At 37.8% G+C, this 27753-nt stretch overlaps 1 protein-coding gene across 1 annotated transcript in view; it reads right to left on the bottom strand.

Moving 5' to 3' along the window:
* Window positions 1-355: 355 nt before the first annotated feature.
* The window catches only part of MORC1 (MORC family CW-type zinc finger 1), a 167758-nt gene continuing 140360 nt past the window's right edge, over window positions 356-27753 (bottom strand). The window contains 6 exon segments of the mRNA XM_032298919.1: window positions 356-604; window positions 4582-4776; window positions 10679-10732; window positions 12297-12369; window positions 18983-19135; window positions 22979-23045. Of these exon segments, the coding sequence (XP_032154810.1) occupies window positions 356-604; window positions 4582-4776; window positions 10679-10732; window positions 12297-12369; window positions 18983-19135; window positions 22979-23045 (791 nt within the window).

Here is a 27753-nt window from a genome sequence, read left to right as displayed (position 1 = left end):
GGAGAAAGGGCATAATGTCTTTCTTTTTCAGCATCTTCAAGAGGAGGTAATTCTGTAGTCCTTCGCATATTGATTTTGAAAACATCTGCTTTTAAATTTTTTAAGGAATAACAAAATTACAATAATAATCTTTTTAAGGAATAACAAAACTTAACCTTAAGTGACATTTTCATTTAGTAGCTCACATGAAAATTAGAGAACTCTAGAGATGATTAGTATTTCTGAAAGAAAAGGAAGACTTAGATAACAGGATTAGGGAATATAATAAATTGTAAATTGGTCTCTATTTCTAGAGTATACAATTTTCTCATTAAAAAAACAATTATTTCTTAATTCTTATTGTTAAATAGAACAATTACAGTAACAAAAACAAAAAGGAAAAATTTTTAAAGAATCTTCCAATTTTCTTACTAGCATTTTTTAAAAGGGAATACCTTCTCTGACTCTTAATTTTCAGGAGTATTTTCATTTTTTTTTCTAACAAGAGCCTATGTCTTGTATCTATGGTCACTTTATTTTAATTGTTCTGGAAGAGGAGATTATCTTCTTTAAGCAAAGCTTCTAAATAGGTGTCAATCTGCTCCAGGTCACCTTCTGGACCACCCTGGAAAAGAGAAGCCACAGTCACACCAGGGAAAGAAGCTGCAGAGCTTCCTCCTGTAATTTGGGCAGCCTCCTAACAGTCTCCGCTATGACTCATGCTGCAACAAAAGTCACCTTATATTTGAATCATGCTTTTAACCTTTCAAAATGTTTTCTCATTTAATGTCATTTTATGCTAATGAGTGGTTAGAAACTTGGTTCATATTTTTATTCTTTAGTGGAAGCTAGTACAACTATTTTTTCTCTCTTTTTAAAAAACTACTTGCTATATTCCTAAAGGCCCCTCAGTCTAATCTCATCCTTCTCTGTTATAGGTTGTCACCTCCTATTTTTAAAATTTATGAATCTTTAGTCTTGTAGGCAAGAACAGACAAGCAGGCAAATTCTGTCTTCTCTGTTTCTTCTGTTTCCATTGCAGCATCTTTTCTCTCAGCTCTTGGCTTACTACCCTGGTCTGTTCCCTTCTCTTTATCCTCCCCTTCTCTCTTTTACTCAGCTCCCTACTGAGGCAATTTCATGGTCTCCTTTCCTGGGCTTCTTGATCCATGGAACAGTTAGACGTAGGAGGTCTCTAAAAAGTTCATGGAAAATGCATATTATGAAAAAACTATGTGGGCATGGATTTCAAAATTTTTTGAACAAAAATAATTTGTTATGACATATTTGACCAGGATCTAGTTTGATGCACTAAAAAAATAAGATAACAGTTTGAAAGGAGCTGAAATTAAAGCAAGAACAGACATAAAATTTATGGTGAAGCTTGGGTGGAAGAATGTCAAAATCATACACGCTTCATGAAAAGTTTATGGGGACAATGCCCCCAAAAGAGCCTGTAACAGAAAAGAATGAGATTAGACTGAGGGGCCTATAGGACTATGGCAAATAATTTTTTAAAAAGAGAGAAATCAGCAGTTTACAAATGGATAACTTGTTTCAGATCGGATGAGATGACGTTGAAGATGAAGCTGGCAGTGTCAGACTGCCCACACCACTTTACAAGGGAACAGTTAACCTTGTTCATGCTCTAACTGGAGAGGATGGATAATTAATAGCAGAAACAAGTGCCAACCCCACGAATATCTCAAGTGGTTCAGCTAACACAAATCTGACTGAAAAATTAAAGTTGAGCAAATTTTCCACTCAATGGGTGCCAAAACCATTACAACTAGATCAGCTGCAGACAAAAGCAAAGCTTTCAATGGAAATTTGAAACAAGTGGGATCATGATCCTGAAGTATTTCTTCAAAAAACTGCAGCAGGAGATGAAACATGGCTTTGCAAGTATGACCCTGAGAAAAAAGCAATGGCTACCGAGAAGTGGAAGCGGTCCAGTCAAAGCATCAGTGGATCGGTCAAGAGCAGAGGTCATGACAACAGTTTTATACTCAGGGTATTTTGGTTGTTGACTTTCTTGAGGGCCAAAGAACAATAATATCAGCTTATTATAATGGTGTTTTAAGAAAGTGAGCCAAAGTTTTCATAGAAAAACACCTGGGAAAACTTCATCAGAAAGTCCTCTTCCAACAGGACATATGTTCCTGCTTATTCCTCTCATCAAAGGAGGGCAATTTTGTGAGATTTTTGATGGGAAATCGTTAGGCATACACTTGATAGTCCTGATCTGACTCCTTCTGACTTCTTTTTAAAAATCTTAAAAAAAAAAATCTGTAAAGGGCATCCAGTTTTCCTTAATAATGTAAAAAAGACTGCATTGACATGGCTTAATTCCCGAGACAGATCTAAAAGGCTGGTGTCATTCTTTACATAAGTATCTTGACCTTGATGGAGATTATGTTGAGAAATAAAGTTTACATTTTTACTTTTAGCTTTTAATCTCATTTTCCACAAACTTTTTGGGGTCCCCTTGAACGTTCCCTCTTTGCTGACTGATCTAAATCTCATTCCTTGGGCCCAACTATGGGATCAACTAACTCTCCAACTAAGCTGATAAGAGGATTTTTAGGAAGGACCTTTCAGAAACAATCCCAGCACTAAGTATCTAGCACCATTACCCTCGCCTCTGCATCTCTTCTCTGGTTTCATAAAATGTGCTTCAGCTTTACTCCCTCTACCCGAGACTTGCTCTCACGAGGCGGAATTGTAGTGAGTTCCAGCTTTGTGACTGGGACGCTGTTCCTGCAGATGGATTACAATGACGATACTTACCTTGACTTCCAAATACTCGATGACCCTGAAGAATGCCCTGTGACCCTGACATAAGCACTTCTCATCCTGTTAGACATAATCTGATCTTGTGGCGATTATCCTCTGCCTGGTGGGCTAAACTTCTTCTAGGATGTTATATTATTTCCATGCTTCTTCCAGGATGCTACATTATTTCCATGCTATGTTATTTCCATCCTCCATAGAAATTTCATGAGGGGGGATAAGAGTAATACATTTGGATAGGAGCCTTTTGAGTACCTCTTCACTGAGACTAGGCAAAAGAGTTTCATACTCTGCTGACTGAAGCCCTTCACCTGTCTACCAAACTTTGTGAATACAGCAAATTAAATTAGTACAGTTACTCTGGCTACTCTCTAAGAACCTAGAGGTTTGAAGAGAAGGAGTAGTAAATGATTATTCTTTCAGTTTTTCTTAGCCAAAATGGATTTGCTATTATGAAAGCCAATTATTTCATAAACTTGTTTAATAGTCAGGAAGTAATATTCAATTTCTATTGATACAGATTTTCTTTGGTCTTTATCTAGTTTTCTTGTTAGTGAAACAATAATTGCCAGTGAAACACTACCATGTGCCAGGCTCCACAGCAGAACTTTAACACATGAAAACATTTGGCATCCTTCTCGGCCACAAGAACCAAAAGAAGCTCCACAGAGATTCCACTCTCATAGCAACAAATAAACTAGACAAATTGGCTGAAGTGGAACGGCTGATAGAAGCACAAATACAATTACCTTTATATAAAAATTTTAAATTTTAATAACATTTTAACTGTTGCCTAGACCATCAAAGGGGAGAGGGACTTCTCTTTTTGTAATATATTTTAATTAAGCAAAAAAAAATGCTTTTATGTATTTTGTTTTGTACTTAATATAAGATACTTTCAGATAAATTGAAAGATTTATTTTTTTGAAGTGGGAATAGACTCCCACATTTAAATGTTCACAACCAGGACTGAAACCCAGGCAGTCTGGCTTCAAGGTCTATGTTCTTCACATATCATACTGATGTAAGTCTGATAAGTTTCCTTGTCTCTCCCCAAGGGCAAGGCAATCCTCTAGCCAATCCTCCATCAGGGTCTCAGTACCTGTCCCCTCACGTTGCGTGACCCAGGAAGGCTCTGTCTCCTGTTCCAGCACACAGGGCCTATATTTGGGGACAAAATGCCATGTGCTCCCAAGGCTCACTGTTCTGGCTTGGATTTCTCAATTTATTTCTAGACACCACAGGAAGACTTTCATCCTTGACTACATATATTTTCAGTTTTGTTGTACTTTGTGCAGCATTTCCATGTGCTATAGAAGATGGGCTCTTCCTTATTAGTTCAATCCATTACAGAGCTCAATTCTTTATCCATTAAAATACACAAACAAAACCGACAGTAATCCATACTTACACGATGTTTCCTGACTTCTCCCAACCTGTCCTCTAAGAGGATTTATTTTTAATTCTGTATTAAAATAAAAGTAAAGTAAAATATTTCACTGTCTGAAAAAACTGAAGAAAAATACCTACTTAGTGTCCCTATTAAAGGGACATGAAGGGTGATCATGCTATACCAACACCACCAAAGATTCTGAAGTGTTTAAAATATGAGAGAATAGAGTTTCTAAATGTTCTAATATATGCCTTCACAGTTATTTATGATTTCAAAATCCTTATAGGGAGAGTAAGGGCTGGCTTAAGTGACTTGTCCAGGTCAGTAAGTGAATGACAATGTTAGGAGAGGAAGTTAGCTGAGTTCTCGTTCCACAGAGTCTATTTCTGCTGCTCACATACAATTTTATCACTCACCAGTTGAAGTTTCTGCAACAATAGTGCCAGTTTTATACGAAGATTCTTCAGCTCATCCTCAGAGATTTTTCTTTTTCCTTCACATTGCCCCAGAGAGATTTCATTGCGTATTCCTCTTGTATTTGAATCGTAGATAACGGATTGTATTTTCCTCTTTAGCTTTTTTTCATATTGGGCCATGCAAGTATTCTGTATCTGGGAATGTTTTGAAAACAGTTTTAGCATGTTTTAAAAATATTACTTTCTCCCTAATATCACAAGGCAATTTCATATTCCAACTCTGCCTAGATGTACCAAGTGTCAACTTTGTAAGTACTACAGGTGGTCTAAAATTAGGAAGTGTTGATACCCTTAAGGAACTTACATATACTCTGATGGAAGATGAAGAGAGAAGAGAAAAATTTATAATATTCCAGTAATTGTAATTCTAAGGAGGAAAGAGACACATCACAGTGGGCTTGGAGACCTTTGCTCTGGAATGAAGAACCTCATAAAAGTTGAATCTGTTTTTCCAATAGTGACCACCAGATTATCTAAGGCACAAAGTAAGCATGTGCCTGTGACTTTCCACAGCACCAGTAATTCACAGGCAATGACACAATGACCCACCACTTGGGGCTGTCTTGGCAGATGATGTAGTGTTACTTGTAATGCAAGGCTGTAACATCTAGAAAGCATACAAACTACAGAAAGAGGAATTCCTGTTCTCACTCTCTTCAGGTTCCTTATCGTGATACAAAAAGTACAGATAGTTATGCATATGATCCTCGCTAATTGAAGAATCTTGGTTGTTTTCCAAAATTTCATGCTGTGTCTGAGGCACTCATGAAGTAGAAAGAGATAATGGAGAGGCCAAATGCTTCAGTTTTAGAATGACATTAATTGCTTGTATAAACATTTCAAGAAGGCCAAGTGATATTCTGAGGAAAGAGATACAGGGCAAATCCCACTTTGATAAACATTTGAATGTTTATGTAATAAGGAGGTTTCTGTGTTCTAATATGACTGGTTGCCAAGAAAGTTGTAAGTAGCCTCATTTGTCTTCTGGGCCTACCCTTCCCTCTTCAGACCCCCCCACTACATTGACTATGTGCAGACCCTTCTCTGACATCCACATCATCTCCGTTAGCATTCACTGACCTCACGAGTTTCCCTTTTTTCTACAAAATCCTTTAAACAAGCATACAAAAATCCCTACATATAGGAAATTCTGTTTAATAAATATTGACTAACTAGTTCTTAATTTGAAAGCACTGCATTTAATTATAGGTGATACGGACATATACAAGGTACAGTCTTTGCCCTCAAGAACTCCCTAGTCTACAGCATAAGATAATAAAAGTGTGCAAACATTATGTCTTATGGTACATAAGGACCCTATGTCCCCAAGTAAGGCACAAAATAGCAGGAATTCAGAAGAGCAGATATGCAGCACTCACAGCAAGGGAATTTCAAACACATGGGTAAATCCTGCCTTGAAATCCAAGCTACATTTAAAGATCCTGGAAGGGAATCCACTTTTGGACATCCTTAATTCGACCTACAAGTTGATGACTTACAACTAAGGCAACCCCCACCTCTACCAGGAAGCTTCATGGATGCTTCCAGTAGAGGCTGCATGGCAAACCCAGGGAGAGACATCTCCTACGGCCTAAAGGTGGAGTAGGGGAAATAATTCAACTCAGCTGGAATAAGGAGGACAACACAGTTCACATGTCACTGGCCACTTACTTACAGTTTTCAGAACTCTAGAATTTTATAGCTTTTGCCATTCTAAATAATAGTCAGAAAACACTTTTTCATAAAAATAAAAGCAACAATAAAATAAACCAAAACAAATCAAAGATAAATATCAAAAATGGCAAACATTATTGAAACATCATTTGAAAAAACAATAGTATTGCTCATCAGCCATAAAAAGGAACCTGCTACTGACACACTTAAATAGACCTGAAGTGAGGCTGAATTAATAAAGCAATTGTCAAACGACACATTCATATGATTCCATTTCTACAGCGTTCCTGAAAAGACAAAGATAGAGATGGAGAACAGATTAGTGGATGCCAAGAGTGAGAGGTGATTGCGGAAGGGCTGGGTGGATGGGACTAGAAAAAGGTAGCATAAGGGAGATACTTACGGTAATGAGAATTCTGCATCCTGATTTCAGTAGTGGCTATACAAACCTCCATGTATGATAAAATGACATAGAAACTATACACACACATTTTACCAAATTCAATTTTCTGGTTTTGGTATTGTATCATAATTATGCATAATTCTGCGCTGGAGGAAACTGGGTGATGAGTACACAGGACCTCTCTGCACTGTTTTTAAAACTTCCTATGAATCTATAATTATTTTGAAATTAAAAGTAAAAGAAAAAAGCAAAAACAAAAAGCCTCGACACTATTAATACGAGATGAGACCAAGAATGTTTATATAGTACATTACATTCAAAGTCATATTCAGTTTCCGAAAGGTTCCCCTTTAGTAACCTGTAAACGATGTTTTTGTCAAACACTACAGGCCAGCTTTTTGGTTTACTCTCCTGCCTTTCTCTCCAGGAGGTTCTGCTAACCTCTCTAGGAAGTTTCAATGAAAGTTAACCATTCTGACAACTTTTCAAGCTCAGTGTAAAAGGACAATTACTTGTATTAACTTTTTTTGTGTGTCTTAACATTTTCATCAAGGTGACAAAAGAATTGTAACAAGATAAGAGGCTTAGTTCTGCTGGTTAAACTCACTCTTGTAGAGGTATCTGCAGATCAAAAACCAAATTCTTTCCAAACCACATTAACTCAGAATGGAACTAGGATTCGAAAGAAAGGATACTTAACTGAGATTTTAATTTTCTGCCTTGAATTCAAAAAGTAGGAGCTCTAGCAGTTTTGCAGCTCCCAAATCCTAATGAGTTTGTGCAAAGTAAGGAAGACCTACAAGATCTACAGATTTTGTACCGCACAAACAGGAATATTCATTTAACTGTTTATGTTGGCAGGCACTAAAGCGGAAACAATCAGCTTTGATTCAACACGTAACTATTAAGATCCAGATGCATGCAAAGGCACTGGTTGAATGCTGCTAGAATACAGAACTTGATGACGGGATTACTAACTTGAAGGATTCTATAATCTCAGGAGAACATGAAATATAATCATCTATTATAAGGCAGAAATATTAATGCTAAAACAGGGTTTTAAGGTTCTCCCAGAACACAGAGAGGTCAAGATTAATTTCACATGGAGAAACTAAGAAAGTTGTCACACAGAAGATAATATTGACCAAGCTCAATGAGGAAGGATTTCAAGAGGCCCACTGTGGATTGGGAAAGTGGATAGGAGTATTTTGGGGAGTATCAGGAGAGGAAAGGCTCAGAGGTAGGCCAGTGTAAGTAAGTTCAAGCAACTTTGGGGCACACATTTTAGATGAAACAGATGGCCTGTGAGGAAAGAGTAAAAGATGATGGTTTGAGTCAGGTGGTACAGGACCACCAACGCCATCATGTATCACCTACTTCTACAATAGCATTTGTGAAAACCACTGTTGTGACCAAAGAAGCCTGTGACTTATGTAAGGTTCTCCTGTACTTTGATGTGGCTCTCTTTATTAAAGGTACACACCTTAAAGCAAGTTGTTCTGTGTTTTGCTTATAAGGTCTCATTTCAACAGGAACTGCTGGTCTCCTGACGGTTTATTTTGCTTTGATTTTTTGAATCGGACATGCCTGGCATATTAAGGGGATACCGTTCATCATTTATGCTAACACTGTTCACTCTGAATAAACACTTATCTTATTCACTCTGGCTCCATTACTGATGATGTCAACATTGGAAAAAAAAATTAGAAACAGATATAAAAGGGTATATATAAGCTTGGATAAACAGCTGTATGACAGTATAATTCTTAGCAAATTTCTAAGTTTTACAGGGTATTCAAATCAGAGTCCCCTAACCAGTAAGTAAAGAGCTACAGGAATATCCAAGAGCCTTACTAATAAGCTCCTCAAGCTGACTGACACAGACTTTCAGTTGGGACAATCAATTCCTGGTAGGCCAATAAGCCAACCCATCTACCACACACACCCCACATAAATATGTCACTGTCAGCATCTCAGCCATATATGTCTCATGATGTAATGTCAGGGCTCTAGTAAGTTAAAAATAATTCTTCTACACCAACAGGCTGAGAAGTTGTAATATACTTATAGCAAGTAATACACGTGAACTCTATCACAAAGATGAAGTATTAAAGTCTGGATATGAGAATAAGATGAAATAACCAGATGCAGTGGTACCAGCCTGTAATCCTAGCCACTTGGAGGCTAACGCAGGAGGATGGCTTGAACCCATGAGTTCAAGACCAGCTTGGGCAATGTAGCAAGATCCTAACTCAAGACAAAAACAAGCAACACAAAAATAGAGGGGATGGGCAAAAAAAAAAAAGGTGGGAAAATGTATAATGAAAAGAGCTTTGGAGTGGGAAAAATTAGGGTTCCAATTCTGAATCTGATCATGACACTGGGATATTATCTTTCTGAATCCCTGTTTCCTCATTATTAAAAGAGATAGTGGCACTTACCTACCAAAGTTGTGAGAATAAATGAGTTAATGTTTAGCAAAGACCTAGTTCAGTGCCTATCTCTAGTGGCTCTTGATCAATCAATCACAGTTTTACATTATTGATGAAAATAATATTAATGGTAGAACAATATCAAAGCATACTGAAAGTAAACTTTGTCTTTTATTCTTGTTAGGAAATGTTGACAAGCAACTCTTCAAACTGAAAATGTTCAGTTACTGCTTTTTCAGCAAAATGTTATTCAGAAAATAAATTCACTTTTCAGTTGAACAGTAATAGGAGACCAATAACTACTCCCCCCGCCCTTTCACTTCTAGTTGTTTATCACCATCCGGTACATATAAACATCAAAGCCAAATCTATCAAGAAGGGTTGTTAAATTTAGGCATAGTCTGAACTTTAAATACTGTGTGATAAAGTCTTAGTAAGAAGTAATATGGTTTACATTCTACTTTTCAAGTTTGCCTAGTCATATGTCTTTTGGGAATTTACTTCACCATTCTTTTTCATTTTTCAAATGTCTTCCATTACAATTCCTTCCTCAGTTTCAGCTAAAATCAAGTGTAAATGTACCTCATTACCTATCAACCCTATGAGGCAGTGTCTCTGCTTGGAGTCATTCTTGCACAACTCCAGGAAGTGCCAGTCACCTCTTAGTCTTTATAAATTTTCATGTTATGAGAGCTTTCCAGAGATGGCTGTAAACGGAAGCACAGGGAAGAAGATGCTGATGTACGCACTAATGATGGAGCTGGTGGCTAGGTGACAAGGCACAGGTAAAGTGTCAAAAAAGACTCAACATTTCAGGGTTGATCCTGGTTCTAGGCTACACTGGGCTGTGCAATTAGTCTGGGAACCTTCATGGCCATCCTGGCTCCAACATTCATCCTCTAAATCAACTTGGCCAAGTTCACATGTTGGAGTCCCAGGGAATTTTTTTAGTGTAAAATAAAGGATTTTAGAGCATTTGATTATTTGAGATACTTCTGTAGTAGAACTGAAGGGCAATCTGGACTCTTTCTCCTACAGGAAATCCTTAAGGACTAGATACACAGCATTATTTGATAACTGTTAAAAAAAAAATCTACCCAGAGAAAGAGAAAAGTTGTAAACAAATGCACAAAAATATTACTAGTAATCTTGGAATGGCTTGAGACCATGGATGAATTTCTAAGAGAGAGATGAAATTGAAATAATTTAAAACTTCAACCTAAAATTTCTGCTTCAGTCTATTTTGAGGATTCAGTTAATATATTGCTTAAAGCTCAAAATGTCCTGTTTCCTATTCAAGTTACAGTCCTACTCCAAGTGTTTCATAGTTTTATGTTATAGAAACACTTGTATTTTAAAATTCAAAAAGATGTTGCTTTATGACATCTGATATGCTATACATTAAGTCTCAATGAGTGAATGCAAATGTGATTTGCTTTCAAACCTAACATTTGGAAATGCACATTATTTACCCTTTGGAACACAGGATCATTTAGAATATCAATGGCAATATTGAAAGGAAGCTTACCTGGTTGAAACACATTTTCAGCTTTTTGTTGATCTGCTCTGGGCACTGCTCCAGCTGTTTTCATAAATGATAATAGAACAGGATATTAGGTTTTAGAGAATGTGCTGTCTACAGCAGAGTTACATCATGCAAGCATTGAGTATAAAAAGCATCAAAGCCTAGAACTGGCCAACATTGGTAGTATGGGCCTTTTAAGTCTGGGTCTAATTAAATTAATTAACTAAATTATACTTCACTTCCTTCCAAAAAAGGATTAAGTCAGCTTACATAAATAAATGCAGCTTGGTTAGAAAATTGTGCAGATACAAAAATCAAGGTGAAGGAAAATTAAGTGATAAAATAATAAATATTCAAAGGGAGATGTCAAGAGGGCAGCTGGAGTCTGGATTTCTTGGGAAGGGAGTGCTGGAGAAGCAGACAGGGAAGCCACTGGCATGTGGGGTGAGTGACACTATTTAAAGTCAGAGATTAGATGAGGTTATCTAGAAATAGCATTTAATAGAGAAAAGAAAGTGGCCCAGGAAGGAGCCTTCAGACATGCCAACATTGAGAAACCACACACAATAGGAGTCGCCACAAAGCAAGAGGAAAGCAAGACAATGGGCAGTGTGCAGTCCCCGGAGCTACACAAAGAAGGTGCTTCAAGAAGGCGAAAGTGGTCACCTGGGTTGAAGGCCTCTGACAGGTCAGGTAACAGTGACATTGCACTTAGCAGCGGTCACTGGTGGCCCTGACAAGAACAGCCGTCGTTCAGCAGTGGAATCAGAAGCCCCATGGGAGACGATGAGGTGAGAGTAGAAGGTAGAGAGGCAGAAACAATGATTACAGTCTAGAAAATTAGGGATGGTGCCCAGGATCAGACTCACATAGTCCCTCTGTTGCATTAATAATTTGTGCTGAATACCAAGTGTATCCATCATCTCCACAGGCAAAACTGAGCATGGAGGCGGAGAAGAGGCCTCCCACCCTCCTGCACTAGGCAGCTCTTCCCCGCCACTTCTGCCGAGCAGCTTACTTGTGAGGCATACACATCTCAATCAACTTCACAGCCCTGCCAGGGCCCTTTGTAAACTACTGGTTATTACCTAAGCACAGCCAATGGATGTGAGGCTTACTCTTTGCACCCCAAGTAGCTGATCAAAGTTTTCTTTCCAATCACTTCTGGCACTGTTACTGAGAGGCGATTTTCTTCAACTAGTTCAGTGATGTCTTGGTGATTTCAGTAAGATTAGTGCTTTGGATACCTAACGTGCCCGACCTATCCAATCCTCAGCTCAGCTCCTCATAGTAAGCAGCTGAGGAGGTGTATCTAAGGAACAGAGACTCTGTTTTCGATGGGGGAGAGGGAAGTCAGGGACTATGTCCTATTTCTTTCCATCTCTGCAACTATCTGTCTATAAGATCTTTTCCACCTTATTTAACTCACAGCCACAATGATTTCAAATACAGCTTTAATTACAAAATCAAGATTTGTAATTAAAGATGAGAAAGATTCACATCTTCATTCAGTTAAGCCATTCTAGGTCCTCTTATTGGAAACACTTGACATTTTTCTTCACTGAGGATTAAATTCAGGCTATTCTATCACTCCCTCACAGTTCCAGAAAAACCAGCTCACCTCACAACTTAATGCAGGTTCTTCCAATTCTGATGGTAGCTGATACTCAGGGAAAAAATACAGAAGAGTCTCCCTAGGAATACAAGCACAGCAGATATGGGAATATGCTAGGATAACAGAGGTGGCACTCACTTGTCAGAACTGGATTTGTCTTCTGGGTATGAAACATCCTGGCAAAGATGAACATTATTTCCCTCCAAACATTTCATTTTTATCGTCGACATCAAAGTGTTCTTCAGAAAGCACGGACTCGGGAGAAGAAGGTGGGTGTGGCTATAAAAAGGCAATAGGAGGGACCCTTCTGGTGAAGGAACTGGTCTGTATCTTGACTGCATCAATGTCAATATCCTGACTGTGACACTCTTCTACAGTTTTGCAAGAAGCTATGTGAAGGGTACAGGGGATCCCTCAGCATTATTGCTTACAACTTAACATGAACATATATTTCTCTCAAAATAAAAAGGTTACAAGAAGAAAGGAAGGAAGGGAGGGAGAGAAGGAAGGAGGGCAGGTGGGCGAGAAGAAAAGAAACCAGCCAACTTCACAATGCCTCGAAATCCATAAACAACCAGTCTAGGAAAGCCCTGTACCTACTTGAGTGTTCTCTTCTGCACAGAACTCAGCATAGCAAATTTCCTGGAAAAAACTACGCTGACTACAGACTTACTAACTTTTTTCCTGAGAAAACTAAAGAGTTTAAGTCTCCAGAGCAATGTTTTCATCAGAAACTCCAGGACTGCTCTTAGAAATCATACGTGGACCCTGCTCTTTCTTAAATAGTGGTGGCCATTGTTCTGACAGGTGCTTCATTTTGTCAAAAGGCAGTAGCACCCATCCTTGTACGGTGACAGCTTTTCTAGGATTAATCACCTATATGACACATATTTCATTCCCGGGAGAATACGAGATCCGGAAATTTATAGCCACCACATCTTAAAAGTGTATAGTATTCTAATGCTGATATGTTCCAAGAGTCTCATGTATATTATCTAAGGGATTTACAACAATTTTTCCAGTTGTAAAATAATATGGTATACCAACGACAAAACAGCTCTTTCTTATACAATTTACGTTCTTCATACTTTAAGTATATTATTTGTATTAATATTCATTTACAGTTTCAAGGAGATTCAAACCAGAAAGCTGGAAATTCTTGGCATTGCCATTGCCCAAACATTAAATATGACACACAACACTCCTCAGAGTTATCTGCCTGGCTAGAAAGAAGATAAACGGGGTAGAAATGGGATAAAAAGGGGCTTCCAGGTATATAAGATGAGAAGAAATCATATGGCATAGAAAGAAAAGCTGCAACAGGAGTTCCTGGGAAAGGCGACATGGGTCACCATTATGGCCATTTTGTTGGAGCAGGAGGGGTAAGAGACCTTTTACACAAACTAACCTTGCTTCTCCCCAAATCCAGGCTCCCTTTCCCAACCACAGGCTTGAAACCTTTTCAGAGCATTGGTTCTTTCCATTGTGAGTATAAATTCTTCTTCTTTAAATTTAGAGCACATCAGAAATCCCCTAGGAATATGCTCTTAGACAAATAAATATTAGACGGTGGCATTTACTAGGGAAGGGGAGAAACCAAAGGGGAAGTCTGAAGAGAGAAAAAGTTCTGGATTAGTTTTACTTTCAATCTGTGGCATCTCTATTTCAAAATCCATACCAAATACCTATAGTCTGAATACTATCTTACACATGTACTATTATTTCTAAAAATAGACACGTAATAGATATCTTTAAACACAATTTCAGGTTTACTGAAATCACAGTACCTTTTGCCATTTGGCATTTCCTCAACTCATTAATTCTGCAGACATTCTTTAATTCCTACTAAAATATCGCCTTTGTTCTTCAGTGCCCCACAGAGCCTGGCATCATCCCCCCATGCTAGGAACCCAATACAATCTTATTGAACTTATTTGGCCTAGTGGGGAAAAACAGACAAGAAAGCAAACTATTCTAATACCATGAGATAAATGCTTGGAGGACAACAAGAAAGGTGCACCATGGAGTTGGAAGAAGGGACTCTAAGTCATATTTTGGTAGCCGTAAAGGCTACCAAATATTTGGTCAGATTCAAATATTTTTCTTGGTGTTTTTGTTATTGTTATTTTTGAGACAGAGTCTCATGCTATTGCTGAGGCTGGAGTGCCGTGGTGCACAATCTCAGCTCACTGCATCCTCTGTGCTCCCAGGCTCAAGCAATTCTCCCAACTCAGCCACCTGAGTAGCTGGGATTACATGTGCCCACTGCCATGCCCAGCTAATTTTTGTATTTTTTCGAGATGGGGTTTCACCATGTTTCCCAGGCTAGTCTCAAACTGCTGAGCTTAAGTGATCCACCCACCTTGGCCTCCCAAAGTGCTGGGCTTATAGGCATGAGCCACCACACCCAGCCAATTCAACTATTCTTCATAAAGTACTAGAAATGTGCCAAACACTGCTATATAGTTTCTATGCATAATTTCATGTAATCTTTACGGAAACTCTTTGATTGAAGAATTATTCCTATTTTCTCTGGTCATCCAGCTGTTCTTTTTAAACAATAACCTAGTTAATTAGCTTAGTCCTGGCTAAGGAGAAGAGCAAGCCTCCTACTGGAGGTTGACCAAAACTGTCTTCTCCAGCTCAGTAAAAGACCAGTATGAAATGGAAATGACACAGCTCTAATAATGCTTTTTGGCAGACCTCAACTGCTAGTATATGTATTTTCATGGCCTTTTCCTTTAACAACTGGCAGACATGTTGAAAAGTGACATTCTTTTTAAAACTTATTTTTGGTATTTTAAAAATCTAAGATAACAAAAAGCATGTTTATATTTTTATGGAGATGAAGTAAATGGAGTGCCTTATCAAGTTTACACATACAACAATAAACCAAAACAAGGCATTACAGTTCAACAGTTAAGAGCAAGGAGTGTGGGATCAGATTGCCAGGATTCAAATCTAAGTTCTATCACTTAAGTGTCATATAATGCTAGGCAAATTACTTAACCTCTATGAGTCTCAGTTTTCTCATCTGCAAAATGAGGATAATAAAAGCATCTATACAGGATTGTTGTAAGATGAGTGAGTTATCATATGTAAAGCCCTTAGGACGGTGCCTAGCATATAGTAAGTGCATAATATGTATTATTACTTATATTATTGCTATTATTATTGTGATTTGAAATTTAATATTACTCCAAACTTTAGGAACACCTGATAAAATTTAATAGTCTGGAACCCAGTTCAGTTTATTTACCAGTAACTTAACTCAGTTACACTCCAATATTTAAAAGTATTTTAACATCCAGTAATACTATATACTGCTTTTTACATTAATCCCTTTTAATTGAATTTCAAGTATTATTTAAATATATGCTGATATGTTAGACATACTGTGGACAAATCAATCTGTTTTCAAAGATGTTACTTTGAGAAGTCAGCAAACTAATACACAGAAAGTAAGAAGTAATATAAGACAGGAAAATGCCTAATTGAGAATAATTAGGTAATGAGTATGTACACTAAAAACTATATTTTTAATTAATTGTTAGCATTAATTACACAGAGATGGCCAGACACTACTTTGGCATTGTGGAAACAGATAAGGACGATGTCATGTCCAAAGTGACCCAAATGAAAGGAACACCCTTCACACTTAAAAGGTCTCTAACTACTTTTCTTTTTATCATGTGACAAGAAAGGTAAATATAGTAAACAATTCTGAGTATTTCTATATAAATTTACATTGTACACAGCTAGCCACAATCTTCATGCCTTGAAAAATTTAAAGTCTAGTAAATTCAAGAAATTACATGTGGACCAGATATAAAATAGCAAATAATACTACAAAAACAACAACAACAAAAAACAGCAAAATATCTAACAAAGAAAACTGTTTTCACTGGTGAAATGTGAGAAAATATACTACATGTTGCTGAAGGCAAAAGACTAAACTGGTATGACAAGGAGCTCATTTTGTTTTAGTTAGTCTTGTGTTCTAACTTTTTTCCATAGAATATTTTTAATAAAATAATCACCATGGGCCAGGCGCAGTGGCTCATGCCTGTAATCCCAGCACTTTGGGAGGCCGAAGTGGGTGGATCACGAGGTCAAGAGATCGAGACCATCCTGGTCAACATGGTGAAGCCCCGTCTCTACTAAAAATACAAAAACTTAGCTGGGCATGGTGGCGCGTGCCTGTAATCCCAGCTACTCAGGAGGCTGAGGCAGGAGAATTGCCTGAACCCGGGAGGCAGAGGTTGCGGTGAGCCGAGATTGTGCCATTGCACTCCAGCCTGGGTAACATGAGTGAAACTCCGTCTCAAAAATAATAATCATCATCATCACCACGCAAAATTTAGGATGGTACAGAATAGAGCTGATATATTAACACATTCAGCTTTCGGAGTACTCACTTGATAACAGTATGATGACTCTAAGTAATAAAGAGTCTGCCTGTTCATTACGGAGATAGTTTCTGGGAAATTTTAATTTTCTAGTGATGCCTAATGATAGAAGTGGATGCATTTTAAAGTCTTAGTACACTCAATCAGATTATCCCCTTTTTGATCACATGTAACTCACTAAAATTAATAGAAATGTTACACTTAGACAAATAACAAAAATTGGCCAAGAGAAAAATGAGGAAAATAATGAATTTGAAAAAGAAAATTGATCTAACTTAAAAAGAAATTTAAGTGACTATGCATCCGAACTCTGCTGTAACACGCTCAGGAAGGTCTCTCTAGTTCTCCTAGCATGGAGACAGGGTATATGCTATATACGGTTAAGAGCATGGGATTCCAAGTCAGAAAGCCTTGCCTTAAACCCCAGCCCCATCCTGAGTATTTGTGTAATTCTCCATGAGACTTATAATGTGTTAGTTCCTCTAAGCTTCAGTCTCCTCATTCATACAAGAGATTTAAAAATAAAACCAGTCTCATGAATTTGTGGGAATACAAATTAATTTATAAAAAGTAAGTGGGTATCCACCCTGAAATACAATAAAGACTCAAACCTGATAGCTATTATTGTTATTATTTTTTATGGAAACAGCGTATTGCTATGTTGCCTAGGCTGGTCTCTAACTCCTTGTTTCAAGCAATCCTCCCACCTTGGCATCCCAAAGTGCTAGGATTATAGGCATGAGCCATGGTGCCTGGCATGATAGCTATTAAGAAGGCCTGGTTCACTGGTAGCATGTCCAAATAATTAGGTATGTGGTCACAGCCATACATTTTTAATGATATTCATACATTTATTCAAATACATATAGGCACATCCATATATAACTTACTGTATACTACTATGCTTTAGTGACCAACCAATAGGACTGAATCTTAGGACCAGTAACATATCAGGATTCAAATTTATAGCAACCAACTTCAAAGCTGAGGACTTTAAATACTACTTCTAGAAAAATACAGGCAGAGGGAAGGAAACTAGTTAGAGAATCCCAGTCGTTAGGGATTATACTGTAAGCTACAGCAGTGCAATTCTAACGTCTCTCTAGATCGTTGGACAAGCAGCCTTTTTCAGCCTTATAATGCCTGTATCACACTGAGGTCTGGCCTGCTTTCGTCCTATTTCCAGGCTAGCATATGATTGCCAACCAGACAGAATGGAGATTTGGTGGTCAGAACTTGGTATTCTGGAATGTAGCTGTCTGTCTTCATTGCTCCATCAACCACTTGTCTCTGGATCCCTAGTGTTAGTGAAAATAGGTCCCTCGACATAGTCCAAGGTGGGTCCATCCATACTGGAAGAGGAAGAGTGCTTCCTCTCTCCTGGGGCAGGACTAGTGTTAGGCATGAGACAGCAGGTGGGGCCTTCATGCCCATGTAATAATCATAGCCCTGCAGCCCTGGATGCTGCTATAGAGACTTTCGCCAACCCCATGGCATCAAGTCACTATCCTAAGAAAAAATACTATTCCAGGTAGGGCATGTTGTATGTTTGTCCTGGCCCATAGCCTCTCATCCCACCAAGACCCTTAAAACCCAACAAAAGTCTGAGGAACCCAACAAAATCAGTGAGGTACGCTAATTTAATAGTAGTACTGGCCCCACTTACCACCCTCCCATATGGCACCTATTTTACAGCACATTATTTTAGAGCACACTTAAGGCCCCCCACCTATTATTAGTCTCTATTTGGAAAAAACAAAACAAAACAAAAAAAACCCTGAATCATGAACTTTTCCCACTCCTTGTCTCCATCCTTTGAGAAATGAGACATAGATATTTAAATTGCTCAAATATCAGACCCACAAATGTTAACATTCTACACAGAACAAGTAAAATTTGATTTCCCTCAATAAATTTGGTATCCAAACTAAAACAAACAAACAAACAAAATCCCAGATTTTTTTAAAAGGCCATATAATGTCGTAAGAGTCTTTGTCAGGGGAAAAAAGAAAGAAAATTCAGTTAAAATTATTTATTACATTCAAGAGAGGACTAACGTCCACCACACTGCCAGACTATGTAACCACAGGCAGTTACCAGTTCTATTACAAGGGGCATTTAACCCACAGTACATCTAAATCAGCGTAGTTAGGAGACAAGTCATAATGTCACTTCATTGAATGTATTCAGTAACATTAAAACTCAGTAGGGAAAACAACAGGAGTTATCACTGCTTAGAAAGTTCAACAAAGCATGTGGAAATATATGAGTAAATATCTTTACCTTAATTTAGACATCAGTTTTCTCACTGGTTCCTTGACAGGTGTGCTTTGAGAAGACATTGGCATAGAAGCAACTTTACAACCACCACTCACAGAAACTCTGGCTTTGTGTCCAGAGCTTAGATTCACATCTTCCACTGGCACATTGGGCAAGCTGAAGTTTATAATTTCAAAGTAGAAATCATGTCAGATATTAATAATTTCAGGAACATTAATATACAATGAGTGAAATGTTAATATACAACAAATGAGAGCAAGAACATACATGTAAGGATGAAAGTTGCCACCACTGTAGTTATATGAAACAAATTCTTAATTAGAAGAATTTATATTTATTCCAGTCACATATTTTTTCGAAGTTTTTAGGTAGTAACAATTAAATGGAATTGGTGACAATTTATTTTTAACAGTAGTCATATACTGCTTGTCTCTCATTTGTTGAAAGAAACTTTTTAAATTTGTTAAAGTGTAGAATATTTTGGGTAAGCCTCATGGTAGCTGTATAGCAAAAATCTATAATGGATACACTTAAAATAAGAAGCAACAAATTAAAACATACTGTAACCAAGTAGCCCCATTTTTCTAAGAAAAAGGAGTTGCTATTATTTTTTATTATTTTCTTCTTCTCTCTTTCCTCCGTTTCCCCATTCCTCACTTCATACATAGTCCTTTAGAAATGCAATTATCACCTTTGACCTGCCCTTCACCAGAAACTCTCTAGAGGCCAAGTTTGTTTTACTATATGCTTAGAAGCTCCAGAGTGGAATTTTCAGCCACCAGGAGACTGCCTCCAGAGATAACAGATGAATTACAATCCAAAGTCCCACTATGAAACTCTCTCCCATCTAGACAGTTTTCAGCCACCTTTACAATCTATTTCTGCCCATGAAATGCTAACTCAACTGCCCAGTACGTAAGGCACCACGTTAGCATGTGGGCCCACCCACCTGCTCACCTCCTCCCCTTTGGTGTCATTCATGATAGGCCCCCTTTAAAAGTGTCCACTTTCTGCTCCAAAGGTGAATGGGTACCCTTAAGGCAGGAAGGAAGCCCGTACTTCTTCCCCTAAGCTAGCTTTGGAATAAAAGGTCACTTTGTTTACACCAGACCTGCCTCGCAAGTGACCCTACCATGCGGTTACAATACTACCAGAAAAAATCACTTAACTACAATTCAAGAGACTTTTACTCTAAAGTTTATTTTAGGCTGAGAGAAAAGCACAGAAATAAACCAAAACAAGAACTAAGTCAGTTGAGAGAAGTACTTAGTCATGATCTGGAGGAGGAAGAAGATTGTTCAGAGCTAATGGGGTGGAGTAAGCTGGCAGCAGATGGAAAGAGGGGATGAGTGAGGTCAGTGTTGGGATCTCAGGGAATCGTGGGCATGGGGAGGGAACTGGAGTTTCTTCTAAGCAGAGTGGGCACTACCATTGGAAGTTTTCAGGCATGAGAATAAGGTGATCTGATGCAGGTTTTAAAAAGATACATGGCTGCAGCATGAAAAATAACTCACGGTGAGGATGCAGAGCTTGTTAATGAAACTAAAGCTTTCAGTACCATAGGGAAAAGAAAGTGCAAGAATCTGGGAGCAGTACACGGGAGACGAAGCTGGGGAGGGCGGGTAGGGGTCAGATCATGAAGGGTTTTGTTTGTCAAGTAAAAAAAAAAAAAACAAAAAAAGATTTTTTTGGTAATCCTTTCATGCTGACGTCCATAAATTAAGATCACAGCTCCAGAGAGTTTTGCATGTTTATAAGATGAGAATCTTTTAAAATTGGATAACAATTTATATCAAATGGAATGTGCTTCTACTGTCAACAGCTCTTTGGCATTAATTGTACTGTCCAACTTCAGCTGATTTTTTTCAGATTAAAAACATTATATAAAACTAATGCTTAATTACCTGTTAAACAATACTTATACAATGTCTGAATGCTCATTAGTTATAACCTCCTTTATGCTGACATTTTATTAAAGAAGTCTTTTTTTTAACCATTTTAGGGATGTTAAAAGATTCATTCATGTTGGCATTGAGGTTGAAGGATAAAAAGTACCATACTAGAGCACAGGAGATTCTCTCTAAACCTCTGTTTCTTTTCTGTTAAATAATAATGGGGCCTACCTCATAGAGTTGTGCTGAGGATTAAACAAGATACACAATGAATGTAGCGCAATGTTTAGTGTAAGTGCTTAGTAAATAGTAACTATTATTATTGTTATGATCATCTTTGTCATCATCATAAGCAATGCATTTAATAAGTTTCTTCCATTAAGATTGTTTTTCTAACATTCATAATGTATTTATAAGTCAACAGTGATTAACAACAAAAAAAAACCCACAATCTCATAAATACCTAAAAGTACTACATGAAAGAATATATACACGCATACACACACTCACATACACACAAATGTGTTTTGGTTTTTGGATGAATCTTAAATTGTAAAACAAATTTCATAAGCAATTCTAAGTTAAAGTATTGGCCATGAGAAGGCCTGGCAACGGCATTGGGAAAAAATCACATCACTTATTTAATCAGCAAGTATTATTGAGTGCCACGTATGAGTTGGTGTCATTCTGGATATCAGAGACACAGGGATGAGCAAGACAGTCCCTGCGCTCATGGAGTGCATTGGCATCTAGTGAAAAGTAGAGAAAACAGGGAAGCTAGAATTTAAAATGGAAAAAAAAAAAAAAGGTGAGTAAAGGAGATACTTTAATAATACATGCTTTGAAAAAAAATGAAGGATGATAAAAGTGTGACTTGTCAGAAATGGGATGGGCTATTTAGATGGAGTTGTCAGAGACCTTTCAAAAGCTTAGAATTAGGAGGAAGACAAGAAGGCCTCTGTCCTTCAGGAGCCTGTATGCAATGGGAAGACAGAGATTCAAACAGATAACTTCAATTGACTGTGATCACTGCTCACCATTGTGTGTAGGAACACAGTCAGAATTTAACAAATAACTACTCAACAAATTACAATACAATCTCATTGCAACAGCGGCTCTGTGAATACCTGAGTTTGCTGAGGAGAGTCAAGAAGACCCTAAAGAAGGGAACACTTGAACTGAGACTTAAATGAAAGGGTAATTGACATCGGCATAAGCGTTACTGAGGGCATTCAAGTAAAGAAACTAGTACAGACAAAGGGATGAGAAGATGTGATAAAACAGAACTACTGGTAATTTAGAACCTTTGAAAAGCAAAGTGGAGGCTAAAAGTAGAGGCAGGAGAGGAGAGGATTTGTGCTATGCTAAGGAGTTTGTAACTTACCTTAAAAGTAGTGGGGGCTGAAAAGGCTTTGGAGTAGAAGAGTGAAGTGAACAGATTTGAGTGCTGGAGTGACTACCCTGTCAGCAAGTGCAGGAAAATAAAAGCCCCTCTCTGTTTTTCCTTGCTCTTAATTCAGTGTGCTCCTATGCAAAGAGCACAGGATTTGGATTCAGAGAAACTGGACCTGAATGCCTGGAAAGCAGCTTAGTCAGGTTTGTAATACAGGATAAGAGTTTGCTTCCTTGAAAACAGTATTTTAATTCTATTGGATATCCAAAACTTTCAGCTGATTTCATTTTAAGTGATAAAATTCTCATGTCAAGAAAATTCTGGCACCCAATGATTGTAATTACATGTATGTATGACAATAAGAAATGAACCACAGAGAAAAATTTCAGTTAATGATTTCATAATCATACCTTATATATGTGTGACATTTTGAGTTCTTTGACTACACTGAAGTAATTTGAATTGGTTACTTGCTGTGGGTAGGAAGTTAAGCCGGCTCCATTTTATTATTTCCAAATCCTCACAAAATAAATGAAAAGGTTTGGGGAAAAGGTGTATTGCTAATGCATTCATGTCTCTGTTGTAAAATTTGGTTCCATTCTTGATTGCTTTTGTTGCTATTATTTTGTTTCTTCTTGTATTTAAACATTGATAATTACTCTTCAGCAGTATAACTGTCCTCACTTGGAATTTGTGTAATTGTAGTACACTCACCTTTTCCAGCTAGGTAATGAAGAGATGCTTTTCGTTGCTAGAACATCATTGCACAGCTCCTGTTTTTCTTCAAAAGAACATAGACAAAACTATCACATTTGGATGATCACACAATAAACTGAACCAAAAGAAATGTTAGTGGTTCATTAACTACCTCTGTATAATATAGGTTTGTATTCAAACATCCATTTATAAAACTGTACCAGTTTTAAGGAGATTAATAATATATTCTTAAGGTAGTTCATAATGTTTTAAAATAAGGTTTATGTAGTATATATCGTTATCCAAGAGACTGTGTAACATTTTTTTTTTGGTAATTTTTAAATTGACGTTTCTTACAGTGCCTGGAGGACTGATCAGAACTGTTGATTCCCTGCCTTCACCAGCCTCTACCAAGACAACCATCTTCCCCCTAATATCCCACTTTCTACTATTTTGGGTTCAGGTTCAAAGACATTCTGATGGATCCCAACAACAAAAGTGTCTCCAGTAGAAAGATGAACTTTAAAGCAGGAAGAAACCTAGAGTCGTTTAGTCTTCTCACTCAGAGGACCTCAGAATTATAGGCTAACAGAGCTTGGTGATTTATTTTCAGCTCACATCAAAGCAGAAATTCTATGATCCACTTGGATTTTATACATATATATATACACATGTATATTTTATTGGACTTTAGGTTCTGGAGTACATGTGAAGAATATGCAGGATTGCTGCATAGGTGCACACATGGCAATGTGGTTTGCTGTCTCCATCCCCATCACCTATATCTGACATTTATCCCCATATTATCACTCCCCAACCTCCCTACCCGCTACTGTCCCTCCTCTATTTCTCCCCAGCAGACCTCAGTTTGTGATGCTCCCTCCCTATGTCCATGTGTTCTCATTCTTCAACACCAACCTATGAGTGAGAACATGTGATGTTTGATTTTCTGTTCTTGTGTCAGTTTGCTGAGAATGATGGTTTCCAGATTTACCCATGTCCCTACAAAGGACACGAACTCATTGTTTTTTATGGCTGCATAGTATTTCATGGTGTATATGTGCCACATTTTCTTTGTCCAGTCTATCATCAATAGGCATTTGGGTTGGTTCCAGGTCTTTGCTATTGTAAACAGTGCCACAATGAACATACGTGTGCATGTGTCTTTATAACAGAACGATTTACAATCCTTTGGATATATACTCAGTAATGGGATTGCTGGGTCAAATGGAATTTCTAGGACCTTGAGGAATCGCCACACTGTCTTCCATGATGGTTGAACTAATTTACACTCCCACCAACGGTGTAAAAGTGTTCCTATTTCTCCACATCCTCTCCAGCATCTGTTGTCTCCAGATTTTTTAATGATTGCCATTCTAACTAGTGTGAGATGGTATCTCAATGTGGTTTTGATTTGCATTTCTCTAATGACCAGAGAGATGAGCATTTTTCCATGTTTGTTGGCCTAATAAATGTCTTCTTTTGAAAAGTGTCTGTTCATGTCCTTCACCCACTTTTAAATGGCTTTGTTTGTTTTTTTCTTGTAAATCTGTTTTAGATCTTTGTACATTCTGGATATTAGCCTTCTGTCAGATGGGTAGATTGTAAAAATTTTTTCCCATTCTGTTGGTTGCCAGTTCACTCTAATGATTGTTTCTTTTGCTGTACAGAAGCTCAGGAGTGTAATTAGATCCCATTTGTCTATTTTGGCTTTTGTTGCCAGTGCTTTTGGTGTTTTAGTCATGAAGTCTTTGCCTATGCCTACGTCCTGAATGGTTTTGCCTAGGTTTTCTGCTAGGGTTTTTATGGTGTTAGGTCTTATGTTTAAATCTTAAATCCATCTGGAGTTAATTTGAGTGTAAGGTGTCAGGAAGGGGTCCAGTTTCTGCTTTCTGCACATGGCTAGCCAGTTTTCCCAACACCATTTATTAAACAGGGACTCCTTTCTCCATTGCTTGTTTTTGTCAGGTTTTTCAAAGATCAGATGGTTATAGATGCGTGGTGTTGCCTCTGAGGCCTCTGTTCTGTTTCATTGATCTATATCTCTGTTTTGGCACCAGTACCATGCTGTTTTGACTGCTGTAGCCTTGTAGTATAGTTTTGAAGTCAGGTAGCAAGATGCCTCCAGCTTTGTTCTTTTTGCTTAGAATTGTCTTGGTTATGTGGGCTCTCTTTTGGTTCCACATGAAGTTTAAGGTAGTTTTTTCTAGTTCTGTGAAGAGGGTCATAGGTAGCTTGATGGAGATAGCATTGAATCTATAAATTACTTTGGGCAGTATGGCCATTTTCACAGTATTGATTCTTCCTAACCAACAGTTTTTCCATCTGTTTGTGCCCTCTCTTATTTCCTTGAGCTGTGGTTTGTAGTTCTCCTTGAAGAGGTCCTTTACATCTTTTGTTAGTTGTATTCCTAGGTATTTTATTCTCTTTGTAGCAACTGTGAATGGCAGTTCGTTCTTGATTTGGCTCTCTTTAAGTCTGTTATTGGTGTATAGGAATGATTGTGATTTCTGCATATTGATTTTGTATTCTGAGACTTTGCTGAAGTTGCTTATCAGTTTCAGTAGATTTGGGGCTAAGACGATGGAGTCTTCCAAATATACAATCACGTCATCTGCAAATAGACACAACTTGACTTCCTCCTTTCCTAAGTGAATTCCCTTTATTTCTTTTCTTGCCTGATTGCTCTGGCTAGAACTTCCAATGCCATATTGAATAGGAATGGTGAGAGAGGACATCCTTGTCTAGTGCCAGATTTCAAAGGGAATGCTACCAGTTTTGCCCATTCAATATGATATTGGCTGTGGGTTTGTTGTATATAGCTTTTATTGCTTTGAGATAAGTTCCATCAATATCTAGCTTATTGAGTTTTTAGCATGAAGGGCTGTTGAATTCTGTTGAAGACCTTCTCTGTATCTACTGAGATGATCATGTGGTTTTTGTCTTTGGTTCTGTTTATGTGGTGGTTTATGTTTATAGACTTGCATATGTTGAACCAGCCTTGCATCTCCAGGATGAAGCCTACTAGATCGTGATGGATAAACTTTTTGATGTGCAGTTGCAATCAGTTTACCAGTATTTTATTGAAGATTTTTGCATCTATGTTCATCATGGATATTGGCCTGAAGTTTTCTGTTTTTGTTGAGCCTTTGCTGGGTTTTGGTATCATGATGATGTAGGTCTCATAAAATGATTTGGGAAGGATTCTCTCTTTGTTGATTGTTTGCAATAGTTTCAGAAGGAGTGGTACCCACTCCTCTTTGTATGTCTGGTAGAATTTGGCTGTGAACTCATCTGGACCTGGGCATTTTTTGGTTGGTAGGCTATTAATTGCTGCCTCGACTTCAGCCCTTGTTATTGGTCTATTCAGGGTTTCGACTTCCTCTTGGTTTATGCTTGGGAGGGTGCAAGTGTCTAGGAATTTATCCATTTCTTCCAAGTTTACTGGCTTATGTGCATAGAGTTGTCTGTAGTAATCTCTGATTGTAGTTTGTATTTCTGTGGAATCCGTGGTGATATCCCCTTTATCATTTTTTTATTGCATCTATTTGATTCTTCTCTCTTTTTTTATTAATCTGGCTAGTGGTCTATTTTGTTGATCTTTTCAAAAAACCAGCTCCTGGATTTATCGATGTTTCGAAGGTTTTTTGGTGTCTCTATCTCCTTTAGTTCTGCTCTGACCTTAGTTATTTCTTGCCTTCTGCTAGCTTTTGAGTTTTTTTTTTTTTTTGATCTTGCTCCTCTAGCTCTTTCAATTTTGATGATAAGGTCTTGGTTTTAGATCTTTCCTTGCTTCTCATGTGGGCATTTATTGCTATAAATTTCCCTCTAGATACTGCTTTAAATGTGTCCCAGAGATTCTGGTATGTGTGTCTTCATTCTCGTTGGTTTCAAAGAACATCTTTATTTCTGCCTTCATTTCATTGTTTATCCAGTCAACATTCAAGAGCCAGCTGTTCAGTTTCCATCAAGTTGTGTGGTTCTGAGTTAGTTTCTTAATCCTGAGTTCTAATTTGATGGCACTGTGGTCTGAGAGACTGTCTGTTATGATTTCCATTCTTTTGCATTTGCTGAGGAGTCATTTACTTCCAATTATGTGGTCAGTTTTAGAGTAGGTGTGATGTGGTGCTGAGAAGAATGTATGTTCTGTGGATTTGGGGTGCAGAGTTCTGTAGATGTCTATTAGGTTTGTTTGGTCCAGGTCTGAGTTCAAGTCCTTGATATCCTTGTTAATTTTCTGTCTCATTGATCTAATATTGACAGTAGAGTGTTAACGTCTCCCACTATTATTGTGTGGGAGTCTAAGTCTCTTTGTAGGTCGTTAAGAACTTGCTTTATGTATCTGGGTGCTCCTGTGTTGGCTGCATATATATTTAGGATCGTTAGCTCTTCTTGTTGCATTGATCCTTTTACCATTATGTAATGCCCTTTGTCTCTTTTGATGTTTGTTGGTTTAAAATCTATTTTATCAGAGACTAGGATTGCAACTCCTACTTTTTTTTGCTCTCCATTTGCTTGATAAATCTTCCTCATCCCTTTATTTTGAGCCTGTGTGTGTCCTTGCATGTGAGATGGGTTTCCTGGATACAGCACACCAATGGGTTTTGACTTTTTATCTAATTTGCCAGTCTGTGTCTTTTGATTGGGGCGTTCAGCCCCATTTACATTTAAGGTTAATATTTTTATGTGTGAATTTGATCCTACCATTTTTATTCTAGCTGACTGTTTTGTCCATTAGTTGATGCAGTTTCTTCATTGTGTCGATGTTTTTCACCATTTGGTACATTTTTGGA

This window comes from Sapajus apella, unplaced genomic scaffold (assembly GCF_009761245.1).
Source record: "Sapajus apella isolate SASKATOON/1434 unplaced genomic scaffold, GSC_monkey_1.0 scaffold40, whole genome shotgun sequence".
Classification (NCBI taxonomy): Eukaryota; Metazoa; Chordata; class Mammalia; order Primates; family Cebidae; genus Sapajus; species Sapajus apella.
This window is presented reverse-complemented; position numbering and strand designations above follow the sequence as displayed.